At 43.3% G+C, this 14,891-nt stretch overlaps 1 protein-coding gene and 1 long non-coding RNA gene across 4 annotated transcripts; one reads left to right on the forward strand and one right to left on the reverse strand.

Moving 5' to 3' along the window:
• Nucleotides 1-4,559: 4,559 nt before the first annotated feature.
• Nucleotides 4,560-10,298, reverse strand: LOC139354937 (uncharacterized). The gene is made up of 3 exons (XR_011605760.1): nt 9,636-10,298; nt 6,766-7,808; nt 4,560-6,708 (listed from the first exon to the last, which is right to left on the reverse strand). It is a non-coding gene; the product is annotated as an uncharacterized lncRNA (long non-coding RNA).
• A 63-nt stretch (nt 10,299-10,361) lies between these two features.
• On the forward strand, nt 10,362-12,964 carry LOC139354936 (sphingolipid delta(4)-desaturase DES1-like). 3 transcript variants are annotated; one of them, XM_070999201.1, is made up of 4 exons: nt 10,362-10,911; nt 11,349-11,365; nt 11,619-11,773; nt 11,863-12,191. In XM_070999201.1, the coding sequence occupies exons 1-4, from the start codon at nt 10,514-10,516 to the stop codon at nt 11,884-11,886; spliced, it is 594 nt and encodes a 197-aa protein (XP_070855302.1). In that variant the 5' UTR covers nt 10,362-10,513; the 3' UTR covers nt 11,887-12,191. The 3 variants fall into 3 exon arrangements, with proteins under 3 accessions (XP_070855302.1, XP_070855303.1, XP_070855301.1); XM_070999202.1 differs by having other exon boundaries at nt 10,363-10,911; nt 11,625-11,773; XM_070999200.1 differs by lacking the exons at nt 11,349-11,365; nt 11,619-11,773 and having other exon boundaries at nt 10,382-10,911; nt 11,863-12,964.
• Nucleotides 12,965-14,891: the final 1,927 nt, after the last annotated feature.

Here is a 14,891-nt window from a genome sequence, read left to right on the forward strand (position 1 = left end):
GTGTGGGCCAAGGAACATCACCTGTCCAAAGCGGCTGAAGGATTCGCTGCAAAACTAGCCCCGAGTTACGATGGCCCTTACCAGGTTGTAGATTTCGACTCTCCAGTGATCTGCGAAATTCGCCACACACAGTCGAAGAAAGAAAGGACAGTTCACGTTGGCGAGCTCAAGCAACAACAAAACGAGCAGACAGCAGAAACGTGAGATGTCTAACAACAGGTACGAGGCGACAGGATTAGGCGTCAGGCCGAAGCGAGAGTCATCCATACGCCACACGGAAAGGACAATCAGGTTAGCACAAGGACATGGATAAGGATTTCACGTTAATCCACTCTGCGACGCCACAGGACTATGCGTCAGGCCTAAGCGAGAGTCATCCACACGCCACGCAGAGTGGTCAACGATAAGGATAGGTCACAAGGACGTGGATAAGGATGGATGGTGATCCCGACCGCAAGGCAACAGGATTCAGCGTAAGGCAGTTGCCAGAGTCTTCCGCGATTACGCCAGGCGGAAGGGACAGTTACAAAACGGCACACGGATACGGGTAACATGTAGGGATTCAACCGCAAGGCAACAGGATTCTGCGTCGGGCAGTTGCCAGAGTCATCCGCGATTAAGCCAGGCGGAAGGGACACTTACAAAATGGCATAAGGATACGGGTAACTTGTAGGGATCCAACCGCAAGGCAACAGGATTCAGCGTCGGGCAGTTGCCAGAGTCATCCGCAATTACGCCAGGCGGAAGGGACACTTACAAAGCGGCACAAGGACACGGGTAACGTGTAGGGATCCAACCACAAGGCAACAGGATTCAACGTCGGGCAGTTGCCAGAGTCATCCGCGATTACGCAAGGCAACAGGATTCTGCGTCGGGCAGTTACCAGAGTCATCCGCGATTACGCCAGGCGGAAGGGACACTTACAAAACGGCACAAGGATACGGGTAACGTGTAGGGATCCACCCGCAAGGCAACAGGATTCAGCGTCGGGCATTTGCCAGAGTCATCCGTGGTTATGCCAGGCGGGGAGGACACGGACAAGGTCGGCAACAACAGTAGCAAAAACACATAATTTCAAACAGAAGGGATACCCAAAGCACACCCGAAAGATACCCTAGGGATAGCCCAACGATACCCTAAGGATACCCGAAGGGCACCCGGAGGACACCCCAAGGATACCCTAACAATACCCCAAGAATACCCAAAGGACACCCAAAGGATACCCCAGGGATAGCTCAACGATACCCCGAGGATAGCCGGAGGACACCCAGAGAATACCCCAAGGACACCCTAGGGATAGCCCAACGACACCCCAAGGATACCCCAACAGTACTCGAAGGACACCCCAAGGATACCCCAAGAAACCACCCAGGGACGCCCCGAAGCAAGGTGTAGACCCAAGGACAACTTCCAGGGATACTCACCAAGGGTAATCAAGTTAGGGTCTCAAGCAAGTTGGTTAGGGAACTCAGAGGAACAACGAACCGCAGCATCCAGATTGCCACGATGATCTAAGGGAGTACAATGTTTGTATTTTACAAAGAAAGGGGGAAGACGACACAGCAAAGAGAGCTGTACCGTAAGAGAGCGAGCGCCCCAGGAAAGGTCATAACGGTGTCGGGCAAAGAAGAAGGCGCGCAACCGAGGTTTCATGTAAGGGGAGCCTGGCGACGGTCGAGCATTACAAGTCAAGAAACCAAGATGAGCACACGCATCACGAGGTCTGAGGCGCGCAGGAGGATTGCGGCCCTACAGGGACCCCGCCCGGGGCAAGGATGGTCGGGGACCCGGCCTACCCGAGCTCCGCGGCGGGCCCTGGAGCGGACACACGCCGAGGACCAATATGGAGTCAGATGCAGCCAACAGAGGACGAGTGAAGGGCGAGAGAGGACGAAAAGATAGAAAAGGATGAGATGAAAAGGAGTGAAAGAAATGCAAAAAAAACTTACGTATGAAAGTTGCAAAATCACCACGAACCAGGGAAGGGGGCGCCTCGATAGGCGATCGATTGGCACTGGACGATAGTGCGATCGATGGGCACACGAAAATGGAAATATCGGCAAAGGTGGAAATATCGCAACGAGCAGGTGGCAACGCCGCACCGTCGGTATCGATAGTCGCAAAAACATCGATCACGCACGGATGGTGTGATCAGGCGGAGAAACCGTGGAAAGGAGTGGGACGCAGCAATGAGCAGCGAATGGCATCATTTGAAACTGGTACAACGGCCTGCCTGGAACCGTGAACGCAGTGTACTCCTTGCTTCTGTTATCCAGTTCAATCTGCCAAAACGCAAATTTGAGGTCTACGCTGGAGATAAAATGCGTCTGATCTCTCCTGGAGAGGATTTCTTCAATACTGAGCAGAGGGTATGCATCCTTAATGGTCAATGCGTTCAACTTCCGGGCATCGAGACAGAACCTGTCTTTCCCTGTCTTCGACACTACTGTTGTGCGATTGCCCCACGGGCTTTTGATCTCCTCGATGACACCCAGCTCCAACATCTCGTCGATTTAATCTTCGACCACCTTCTGCTTCGCCGGAGAAATCGGATACGGACGATCCTTAAACACCCGATCTTCCATCAGCTCAATGGAATGCCTTTCCATGCTGGTGACTCAAGGGCCATCCCTTTCAAAGCTAAGGAACTCCTCCTTGACCTTTCCTAAAGCCAGCCTTTCCTCCGCAGAAAGGCTCCAGGAATCGGGTTTCTCCCATACCTCGTCCTCATTTTCCTGATCGACGTAGTGCTCCATCTGCCTGGCATGGATTTCCTCCGCTGCCTTGACGCCTCTCGTCACCGGCTTCTCTACGACGGCAGGAGCTAGTCCGAAGTAAACTGATTGTTTCAGGTATGGGCAAAAGTAGAACGTAAACGACTTACATTTCGGAGAAATCACGCCCGGTCTGCCGCACCGGAAACAGAACCTCCTCCACTCCGTAGCCTCGCAATCCTGCAATCCGTGCTCCGCAGCCCCGCAATTCCAGTAACCCAGCCTGAATGGGTTTCGGACACGCCCTCGGAGCTCGTCCACTTCGAGGTTTCCTGTATGTGCGCCTCGCTGACCCGTAACTTACTCTGCTCCAAGAAAGCAGCACGCCCTCGACGACCGAAGTTCCTCTCTACTTCGACGCACTCCTCCCGATGCAGCTCATGCATCCTTTCGTGCTCCGTTTGGAGACCACGAAACCGATCTATCAGAGCCCTGCCCAAGTGTCCACTCTGGATTGGTGTACGTGTACCCAATACCACTCATTTGCCCTGCCCATTAGGAGGACGTGAAAGTTCCGTAGAACTTCATTCTACGGACACTAATGCTGTCGCTGCAGGAACTCTAGACGGAACACGAAATCGTCTACGTCCCGTTGCCGGCTCCCGCGTTGGCATACAACCGCGGCTAGTCCCGGAAATCCGACGTCCTTCGATCCTCGATGCGCCTCGGCCGTGCGTAGCGATCACTCCTGCCTGTCGGATGGTACTCCGGATCCTGGCTCAGGCTGCTATTAAACACCGGAGAGTCATTCACCGGCGGTCGAGTTCTCTGCCTGGGCGGCAATTCCGTCGGCCTTCGGTAGCATCTTCCTGTCTTCTGCCGCTGATGAATTTCCGCTGGTCCATTTGCGCCGCCTTCTGGAGCGGCTGCGGTCTGCTCTCGGGTGGCCTAAGGACGTCGTTCAGCAACTTCATCATGTCCATTAAGCCGTTCTTGATTTCCTCCGTCAACGCCTGGCTAACTCCCAACTCCTGAGGTTCGCGATAGGTTAGGACCGCTTGTGCCACAGCTGCGTTCATCGCCGACTCCGCCGCTGTATTTCGTTCCAGGTTCAGCTTTTGAGGACTCTTCTGCTCCGGAACCAGAAGTTGCTCCTGTTGCTCCATGATCGCCTTGAAATCAAGGACCCTGGGTGACCGATGGTATACCAGATCCGCCGGTTGTTCCCTAATCCGATCCACGGCACTACCGCCTACCGGCGTTCTGGATAACCCCCCTGCCAGCGATATCCGCGGCAACTCAGCAACACCCTCTACGCCCGTGGACCAGATATCTTCATTTTCGTCGTCTGGAGGACCCATTGAACTTATCTGGTGGTCGTGCTTATCTCTGACGTTCTTACCCTCGGACATGATCTCCAAGAATTTTTTACGTAAATACTTAATAACTTCTAATACGATAATAAATAATATGATAAATATTCTTTCTTATTCTCATTTTCTTTCTCTTTCTTATACTTATAGCAATCCTTCTTTAAGTGCCCTATCGTCCCACAGTAAAAACATTTTTGTTTATTAAATTTGAATTTTGGTTTAAATTGGACTTTATCTTGTAACTTATTATTTTTATTTTGAAACAAGTGAAATGAGGCTGGTCGGAGTGGTCGTGCAAGAAGACGAAAGCTTTGAAACCGCTTGATTTTCTCGAAACCTTTGCGTTTGATTTTGCTGTTATTAATTCAAAAATGAGATTAAAAGATTCCCTTTCTAATGAGGTACAGTGCAAGTTGGCATAACCTCTGTGAGAGCTGTAATTAATGTTTCCAAAATCATATGGAAGCCCCGTGGGTATATGTCTTGGGAAGTGATGAATTCCGGTGTGAACGTGCAAGAAGACGACAGCTTTCAATTTTGTCGTACCTAATTTTTAAATTAGTTTAAAAAATACTCTTTCCAATAAGGTATTGCGTTGGTTCCCCGGTGAACTTCGGGAATGATTTTATTACTTCAAAAGTGGTTTCACATTTTATTTTTGGGTCAACTTCTTAAATTTTATCGTCCTATACTATATTTGCATCTGTATCTACCTTTCTTCTAAGCCATCTATTTTTTTACTTACTTCGCTCAATTGAACATTAATTAATCTATTATTTTAATAATTATGTTTAGTTAGGTTACTGGCTGTGGCTAAGCGACCTGCAGAAAAATAAGCTGAACCTCCGGCTGCCACTGCTAACTAATTTACCACCAAAACTATCTATTAAATTTTCTAGATTGTTTTCTTTAATTATCAATGTTTTTATCAAGTTTTTATACCCGTTACTCGTAGAGTAAAAGGGTATACTAGATTCGTCGGAAAGTATGTAACAGGCAGAAGGAAGCGTTTCCGACCCCATAAAGTATATATATACTTGATCAGGATCACTAGCCGAGTCGATCTAGCCATGTCCGTCTGTCCGTCTGTCCGTATGAACGCTGAGATCTCGGAAACTATGAGAGTTACAATACTGGGATTAGGCACGCAGATTCCTGAGATTCCTGCGCAGCGCAAGTTTGTTTCAGTAGAGTGCCACGCCCACTCTAACGCCCACAAACCGCCCAAAACTGTGGCTCATACAGTTTTGATGCTAGATAGAAAATTTTAACTGAAATGTATTGTTCTCATCAATACCTATCGATTGACTCAAAAAAAAGTTTGCCACGCCCACTTTAACGCCCACAAACCGCGAAAACCTGTGTCGCCCACAATTTTCATGCTAGATAAAAAATTTTAACTGAAATGTATTGTTCTCATCAATACCTATCGATTAGTCCAAAAAAAAGTTTTCCAGGCCCACTTTACCGCCCACAAACCGCGAAAACCTGTGACGCCCACAATTTTCATGCTAGATAAACAAATTTAACTGAAATGTATTGGTCTTGTCAATACCTATCGATTGGTCCAAAAAAAAATTTGCCACGCCCACTCTAACGCCCATAACGCTTAAATCTGTATACCGCCGGTAGGTGGCGCATTTTAATCTCGCTTTGCTACTTGCATATCCCTATTTAGCTGAGTAACGGGTATCTGATAGTCGAGGTACTCGACTATAGCGTTCTTCCTTGTTTTCCTTAAATTTATTTTTGTAAGGACCTTATTTAAAATAAATTTTAATTATCCTCACGATACTGTCCGATGGGGTCTTCCTTTCAGTTTGTGAGATGATCTTCCTTTTTGTCGATAGTGAGAAATCTTTTTCAAGTGTTGGTGAGGGAATGCCCTACAGCCCTTCCTTGCTACTTTGGGTTTAATTGGGATTGTTATGGTTGTTTGTTGTATGGTTAGATTTGTATTTTTTTTTTCTCGATGTGAAATGAAATTATGCTGACCGATTCAATTTGATTGAAAATCGGAACGCAATATGATCTGAACTTAGGCTTCGAACGAAAGAGATTGGGCTTCGAACGGAAGCTTGTGTTTTTCTTTACGATTGGTTTATTTATCTTAGCAGGACGGTCAAGCGCGGCCCTCCAAGCTAATGGAAAAGGCAAAGGCAGAATCTTAAGCAGAGGCAAAGGCAATGTCGCTGAAGGCAAGGGCAATATAGCTGAGATTGAATTCAAAAAATTTTTCTATAAATTCCATAAGTGTAACCGTTTCACATGTTGGATAACTTGCATGAAAAATGGACAATTCAAATGGCATACCCGTTATATTTGAAATAAATGGTTAAAGAAATTTTGTTCTGGGGATTTTATCTCGTTTGAAAAAGTGGGAAAGTTTCCACATAAAATCGAACACGAACTTATGCACGCATGTAAGAATTCAACCCCCTTGAAGGCGATTCCGGAGAAATATCACATTCATAAACAAAAAAAACTTGTGATATCAACTTTTATTACGAAAAATGCTTGTAAATTTGACTAAATAAATACACTTCTTAAATATTCTCATTCGACACGCTGCAATAAAATATACCTTGGATGCAAGAAGCCTAAACAGTTGGCCTCTTGTGCTGAAATAAGCAATAATTATGATAAACATGCAGAAAATAGCATTCATAGTTACTTACACATGAAACTTTTTTTGATTAATTTATTAAAGTTGAGTTTTATATCTTTTCTCTTCGTGTTTTTTTTTCTAAAGTAACGGGGAATGCTTTCCGCAAAATTAAAGAGTTGCCAGATGGCTTAATTTATTGTCGTGACCTGCCCTTGCCGATATATCGATATAATTACTTTTTTATGGAAAATGCCTGTGGGTTTGATTTTATACATTAATTAGTTGCCCTTCCCAATGAAGTACCGTGCAAGTTGGAACAACCTCTGTGAGAGTTGTAATTATTTATTTAGAAATCGTATGGAAGCTACGTGTTTTCCCATAGGGCAAATGTCTTGGAAAATAATGCTGGCCGGTGTGACCGTGCAAGAAGACGGTAGCTTTGAAATCATTTGATTTTCTCGAAATCTGTGGGTTTACTTTTGCTGTAATTAATTCAGAAATTAGTTTAAAGACGGCCCTTTCCAATAAGGTACCATGCCAGTTGGTACAACCTCCGTGAGAGCTGCAATTGATTATTTAGAAATCGTATGGAAGCTACGTATGTCCCCATAGGGGAAATATCTCGGGAAGTAAGGGTGGCCGGTGTGACCGTGCAAGAAGACGACAGCTTTGTAACCACTTGATTTGTTCGAAATCTGTGGGCTTGATTTTGCCTTAACTAATTCATAAAGTAGTTTAAAAAATGCCCTTTCCAATGAGGTACCGTGCAAGCAATGTAAAGCAATTTTCTCCAAATCTGTGGGTTTGTTTTTGATAAAATTTTCACAGAACACTCCCTAGATGATCCGCCAACTGCCCATATACCGTGCATATTGGCACAACCTCTATGAGTGGAGCCGTCGGTAACTTGGTTTTTGCCCCCTTTTTTGTACGGTAAAAATTCGAGGTTCGTTAATTGTTAGGCGATTGTCTCAAAAACTGTGCGTTTGAAGTTAGGAAAACAAGGTTTTGTTTGTAAAAAAAATTAAAAATGGCGGACATATTGAACATCGCCCACGGCTGGTTTTAAAAAAGTTGTCTCCCCGTCCTCACGATATCGTCTCAAGTTGAAGTCTGAAACATACAAATTATATAACAAATTAATCAGCAGGCTTGTCTCAAGTGCATGAACCTCAAAAACTATTGAAATTTTTTAAAATTAGCAACAAAACCATATAAAAACAAAAAAGTGAATTTTTGCTCTGTTGTTTTTATTGAAAAAACATTGAAAAAAAAATTTTTTTCATGCATTTATGTGGTTTATGCACTTCTCTGTTCAATATCCTACAAAATGAGTGTTCATTTTTGAAAATCGGTTCAATGGTTTTTTTTTATCGTGAAGACGGACTCTAAAAACGTGGTTTTGAGAAAACGCGCGACGCTGTAGTAACGAACACCTGGCATGACTATGCACGAGCAAATTCTAGAAATTATATCTCCGAAAGTAATAGGAATTCGACTTTGAAACTTTGCAATTATGTTCTCAGATAATATATCTATCGATTAAAGCAATAAAAAAAAATCGAATTTTTGAACCCATTTCATAGAGTGCCCCCCTTAATAGCCTTATCGTGTATCTTGGCACAACCTCTGTGAGGGAAGCAGTTAACCAACATTTTGGTAACACGAAAATGCATTTTTGAAACATTATTAAGCCTCGGATTTGCTCCAAGCCTACCTAGATCGTTAGATCTTTTCTTTATAATTTTCGCAATTTAGATTTTTCGTTTTGGTCCCCAAAAAGAGTGAAAAATTCAATGTTAATAATTCAAGTTCCACCGTCCCACTTTCGTTGCTAATTGGCCGACGGTAATTCGACGGACATGGACTAGGTAAAAAATCGAGTTCTTTACATTGTGACCGGAGGTTTCAATGTTACCCTCAATGCATATATCATGTTGTTATAGCCTCTGCACGCAGCCGTTTACAATCGCTGTTTCAATTCTAAGCGGGTTCTGTTTCACATAGAGAATTGTTGAAGCGAACAGTTGATCGGCATAAGCAAATCGTATCCGAAGGAAAAGTACGTACAAGTTCAGTTGCTCCGGAAAAAAGCGCAAAAAAAAACCATGCAAAACGAAATACATTTATAACGCTGGCATGCGGAATGTTTTCAGCGTCAAATAGTTATATCCTTGCTATTAAAAAATTGATCAAGGATGAGATTTCCATTAAGGCAAGCGTAGTGAAAATTTAATAGGGACTATTGTGGGCCAACAGTGACGCCACGAGAATTTTCCCAAGTTAGAACTGATACCTTTTACGTATTAATAACACCTTTCTTGCGTAGGCAAACATTTCAAAATGTAAATGCGCCTTCAAAGTGCTTTCTTATACATAAATAATGTACGTTGTGGTGCAAAAGCTGCCATGTGTTGCCAAGGAGGACTTAATCTGGAAGTTGGTCACTTCCTTTTAAAAGAGCATAGCAATATTTCTTTTCCAGATGAGATAAATTGCTAAGTTCCAAGCCGTTGGCAGGCTCCTTAGCACTGCAACAATAAAAATTAACGCGCCATTGCAGTTCAAGTACATTTTCTTCTTAACAAAATCCGGAAACGGCAAGTACGGATATCACTGAGTACTAAAAACACTGAAATACTGAACCGAGATGCGTGTGCGGTACCGTTTTGCGCTGAAGCGAGTTGTAGCGACTTTTTCCCGTCTCTATCTAGCACGTGTATTTCTTATGGAAGAAAAGTCACTGTAGCGGAATTTAGTCACTGAAGCGAAAACTCCCTCTGTGTGCATAGGTGTTACTGTCAGGCAACTAGGTTTGTTGACATACGGGAAAAAAACAATAGAGGCAATTTAAAAAAAGATTAGTCTGCTGGTTCACAAATAAATAAAATCTAAAAATAATGGAACGTTCAATGTTCTGGGTTATGTAAATGTATTTACGTTTTTCTTTCATTTTTAATTTATTGCTCAACACCGCTTCTGCACGAACACACCGAAAGATTTTATTTCTTAAAGCCTAGTACTCAGATCGACGAAAACCGCGAGCTAACCATAGGAGTGAGCGAGAGGCAATTACGCGGCTAACGCTTTACGTCCGGTCTGTTTTTCAGCGCGGTACTCAGATGAGCTAAGGAAATACCAGAAAAAATACCAGATTTTGCGAGTGAATTTTCGATGAACGCCGTTAGCCGCGGCCCAAAGAATAAGAAATTAAATCTTTGCCGGTGTTCGTGTAAAGGCAATGTGGAAACTAAAAGTTAAAAATGGAAGGAAAACCCCAAAATCGAATCCAGAAGGTCAGAGCAGATGAAATAGGACACCAAATCCAAGCTTATGCCCTTTATTTCGGGATTTCACCGACAGGAAGCAATTCCACAAAAGGGGCAAATTCGCAGAATAGTTGAAGTGCTGGAGGATTTCCACTAGAGAATCCATCTGGACTGACCTTCTTTAGCCGTTTTTGGTGTTTTTGTTCCATTTGTAATTTTTAAATTCCCCACCGCTTCTGCACGAACACCGCCAAAGATAAAATTTCTTATACTTTGGGCCGCGGCTAACGGCGTTCATCGAAAATTCACTGGCGATATCTATTATTTTTTTACAGTGGTGGAATTTATCTTTACAATAGATTCGATACATCGATTTTTTCAAAACCGGATCGTTGCATCGACCGAAGAAAAAATCGATGTTGACATCGATTTCTCCCAGCTATACCGTATTGTCGGACGTCGGGGCAGCTTATATTAGCCTACTAGCACCGACCCGTAGCAGTTACCCACCCTTAACATCCTAGAACCCAACCAACCAATACATCCAAGATGGGTCAGAGAGTCTCGCGCAGCGATTTTGAGTGGGTGTACACAGAGGAGCCGCACGCCTCGCGGCGCACGCTTATACTGGCGAAGTACCCGCAGATCAAGAAGCTCTTTGGCCACGATCCCAACTTCAAGTGGGTGGCTGGCGCGATGGTGCTTACCCAAGTCCTGTCATTGTTCGTAGTCAAGGACCTGTCGTGGTCGTGGCTCCTCGTGGCCGCCTACTGCTTCGGTGGCATTATCAACCACTCGCTGATGCTGGCCGTCCACGAAATATCTCATAATTTGGCCTTCGGACACAGCCGACCCATCCTGAATAGGATTTTGGGCTTCATCTGTAACTTGCCCATCGGCTTGCCCATGAGCATTTCGTTTAAAAAGTATCATCTGGAACATCACCGGTAAGTGTTGTTCCTCTCTGTTTCATGGCGACGTACACCTTACTATTACACATACATTGACTATATTTCTTGTTACTGGAGCGTAGTCACACAGTAAGCACCCTGCAGTTCTACTATTTAGCACTGGTACACAAATCATCATGCAGTGGACTGCGACGCCACAGAGCCGAACGCAACCGCGCAAATGCGCCTTTTTAGTGCTTAAAAGGTGCTCAAAGTGTGCCAGTTTTTTGCAGTGGTGAATCGTAGGTCATGCATACATACGTTTAAATCAGCACCAATTTTTATACATATTAAGCGCTCGGTGATGACCCGAATGAATGGTACCTCAGGGCAGTGAAAACATCCCTTTCCTCCACCGCCGGTTTAATTTACGCTTAATGTACATATACGCCATTAGTTGCCAAACACTGCACCCTTTTCATTCCGTGTTACAGGAAAGTTTCCGGCAAGCGTGAGTCAACTTGCTTGTTACTCTGTTTTGTTGGACATCGAGTGCCTCTAAATTACGTTGATAAGATAAGGCTGTTCTTATATGAATGTACATATATCCCAATAGGCGCTCAATTGGTCACGTAGCTCAGAGTGTTGCGGACTGCAAGTCAAATTCAATTGACTCACTATTATCGGGTTTGCAAAGTTTACACTAATACCCAATTTCTAACGCAAATTTTTTTTTAAGAAACATTTATGCTAAAAATATGTAGTTGCAGATAAGGATGACATAAACGCCAGGTGCACCAGTAGTCCCGACCCCAGTACAAATTTTCGTTTGAGGAACAAAATTATGGATGGAAAATTTTTGTTATTCTTACTTATACTTAACTCCTCCTATATATACTTTATGAGCTTGGGTGAATCGGTAGGACAAAAAAAAGTCTATCTTAAACTAGATTCTATTACAACCCACTAACTTTTTCTTATATCAATATGTTTATGTTTCCCTTTCAGTTACCAAGGCGAGGAGGCAATTGACACTGACATACCCACACTGCTAGAGGCCCGTCTTTTTGACACCACGTTTGGAAAGTTTTTGTGGGTGTGCCTTCAGCCTTTCTTCTACATTTTCCGACCACTGGTGATTAACCCGAAGCCACCTACGCGCCTGGAATTTATCAACACTGTGGTGCAGCTGACTTTCAACGCTTTTATCGTTTACTTTCTTGGATGGAAGCCAATGGCTTATCTGCTGATCGGTAGTATTCTCGCGATGGGCTTGCACCCGGTGGCCGGACACTTTATTTCGGAACATTATATGTTTTCTAAAGGATTTGAAACGTATTCTTACTACGGCCCGCTCAACTGGATTACCTTCAATGTGGGCTATCATAATGAGCATCACGACTTCCCGTCGGTGCCCGGCTCCAGGCTGCCCGAGGTTAAGCGCATCGCCAAGGAATTTTACGACACAATGCCCCAGCACACCAGCTGGACCCGGGTACTTTACGACTTCATCATGGACCCAGCAGTGGGACCATATGCCCGCGTGAAGCGCCGCCAGCGGGGCCTGGCCTCCTAAGAATTCGATGCTATTCAAGGTTTCCTGCCGTGGATGTAACCTCAGCGTTAGACCTTAAGCGGCTTATTATGTATATATACATCGTTAAGACGTTTACTGCAGTTGCAAAAAAAAGCACCTACGAAATACACAGCACCTGCTAATCAGCAATGATTAGATAATAAGCTTACAGTGCATATATCGAAAGATTAAATGCATAACATTTTTGGTATTAATGCTAGATTGAGAGCTTAGTTTGGCTTAACTAAGAAGAAGAACTTTCAAGCACTTTAATTAACTTGTAACTCATAGTGTTTCGATACATATTTATGTTACTTTTAAATCATAATTGTAAAGCCACTAAGCAGTGTGATTTGTCTCTCATTGTAACCCTAACGACAGTAAACTACTAATCAACTAACCAATCAGTTACTATTTTTGATAGCCTCTTGAAACTGTTACGTAAGAATAATGTTTAGAAAATTGGCCAGGGGTGGCTGCATGTACAGAATACGTTGAAACTTATGAGCAAAATAAAACAAATGGGGAAAAATCTTTTTGTAGTGATGTTATTAGTGTTGTGATGTCATTATTAATGTCGATTGGTTGGGCACAGCGCTATAAAGCAATGAAAATAATTTTGTAAAGCGTCTGATAAGCAACATAACAATACGGTTATATGATTTCTTCCACGATAGCTAATAAGACCTTGAAGAATTCACCGAAACATTTCGAAACGCAACGACATTACATATGTGCACACTAGGCTTTTCGAAATGCAATAAAAATTTGAAAATAGCGGGTAGCGGGAGTTCTACATTAGTTAGAAAATTTAAGCATATTTTTTTTTCAGACTAGATTCGTCTGAAAGTATGTATATATGTATGTTCTTGATCAGGATCGTTAGCCGAGTCCATTTAGACATTTCCGTCTATCTGTCTTTCGTAAACTGAGCTAGAATGTTGGGACTAAGCATGCAGATTATTGGGCTTCATGCTCAGCGCAAGTTTGGGGTGCTACGCCCACTCTGACAACCAACGTCTAACGCTAAAACCTGTCTAGCGCTCACATTTTTGAAGATTTTGTAAATGGGATTTGGTTTTAATTATAAACATCCATCTGCATGCAAACCATTTTAAAATCTGACCATCCGATCAAAATAGAAAACCAAATAAGGAAATAAACGCTAGGTGGCGGTGGTCTGGTGTGCAGTCTCGGAAACATCCGATTTGCTGCTTGCATATCTCTATCTCCCTCGCACTCACTTTGGCTGTCTAATAGTTGAGCCCGTCGCCTACAGCGTTCTTTCTTGTTTTGTTTTAATGTTTGGATGGATTTCCAACTAACCCACTTCTGGATTCCGCTAGGGTAAGCTTTCGAATTCAAATTCACTGCTGGTTGCTTTAGTGCTCGACAAAATTTTCCAACTAGTTGCTTGACTTGTTATTTTAGCTGATTGGAGCTACATTGTGCAATTTATGGTGCTCTCGCCACATAACAGACCGAGGTTTTTTCGTCTTTCTTATCTTCCTCTCTGTCTGCCATAACCGGCGCTCGTAGCATATTGTTATTAACATCATACATGGCAAAAGAAATTTCTGCGTCACTCTTGAATAAAGGTAATATTTCATTTCTAGTTAATAAAAGAATTACATTTTTAAAAATTATTTTAAATATGGCTAACTTTAACAGTTCAAGAGTGCTGTTAAAAAGTGTTAATGCAAAAACATTTTATTACATTTTTTGCTGAAGTGTTTTTATACCCGTTACTCGTAGAGTAAAAGGGTATACTAGATTCGTCGGAAAGTAAGTAACAGGCAGAAGGAAGCGATTCCGACCCCATAAAGTATATATATTCTTGATCAGGATCACTAGCCGAGTCGATCTAGCCATGTCCGTCTGTCCGTATGAACGCTGAGATCTCGGAAACTATAGGAGCTACAATACTGGGATTAGGCATGCAGATTCCACGCCCACAAACCGCCCACAAACTTCAAAAAATCGTAGATATGAACGTGGATATCTCGGAAACTATCAAAGATAGAGAATTGGGCTCTCAGATTTAGATTCCGTAGCCTTGTACGCAGCGCAAGTTTGTCACGCGAATATGCCACGCCCACTCTAACGCCCACAAACCGCCCAAACCTGTGAGGCCCACAATTTTTATGCTAGATGCAAAATTTTAACTGAAATGTATTGGTCTCGTCAATACCTATTGATTGATCAAAAAAAAAAATTTGCCACGCCCACTCTAACGCCCATTACGCTTAAATCTGTCTACCGCCGGTAGGTGTCGCATTTCAATCTCTCTTTGCTGCTTGCATACTTCCATTTTCCTTTGGTCCCTTTAGCTGAGTAACGGGTATCTGATAGTCGACGTACTCAAATATAGCGTTCTTCCTTGTTTTTTTTTTAAACATTGACTTCCCTAATTTTTTTTGCTACCAAACAATATTTTATTCTCAGCTCTCTTTCGAAAATG

Source organism: Drosophila suzukii, unplaced genomic scaffold (genome assembly GCF_043229965.1).
Source record: "Drosophila suzukii unplaced genomic scaffold, CBGP_Dsuzu_IsoJpt1.0 scf_5, whole genome shotgun sequence".
Classification (NCBI taxonomy): Eukaryota; Metazoa; Arthropoda; class Insecta; order Diptera; family Drosophilidae; genus Drosophila; species Drosophila suzukii.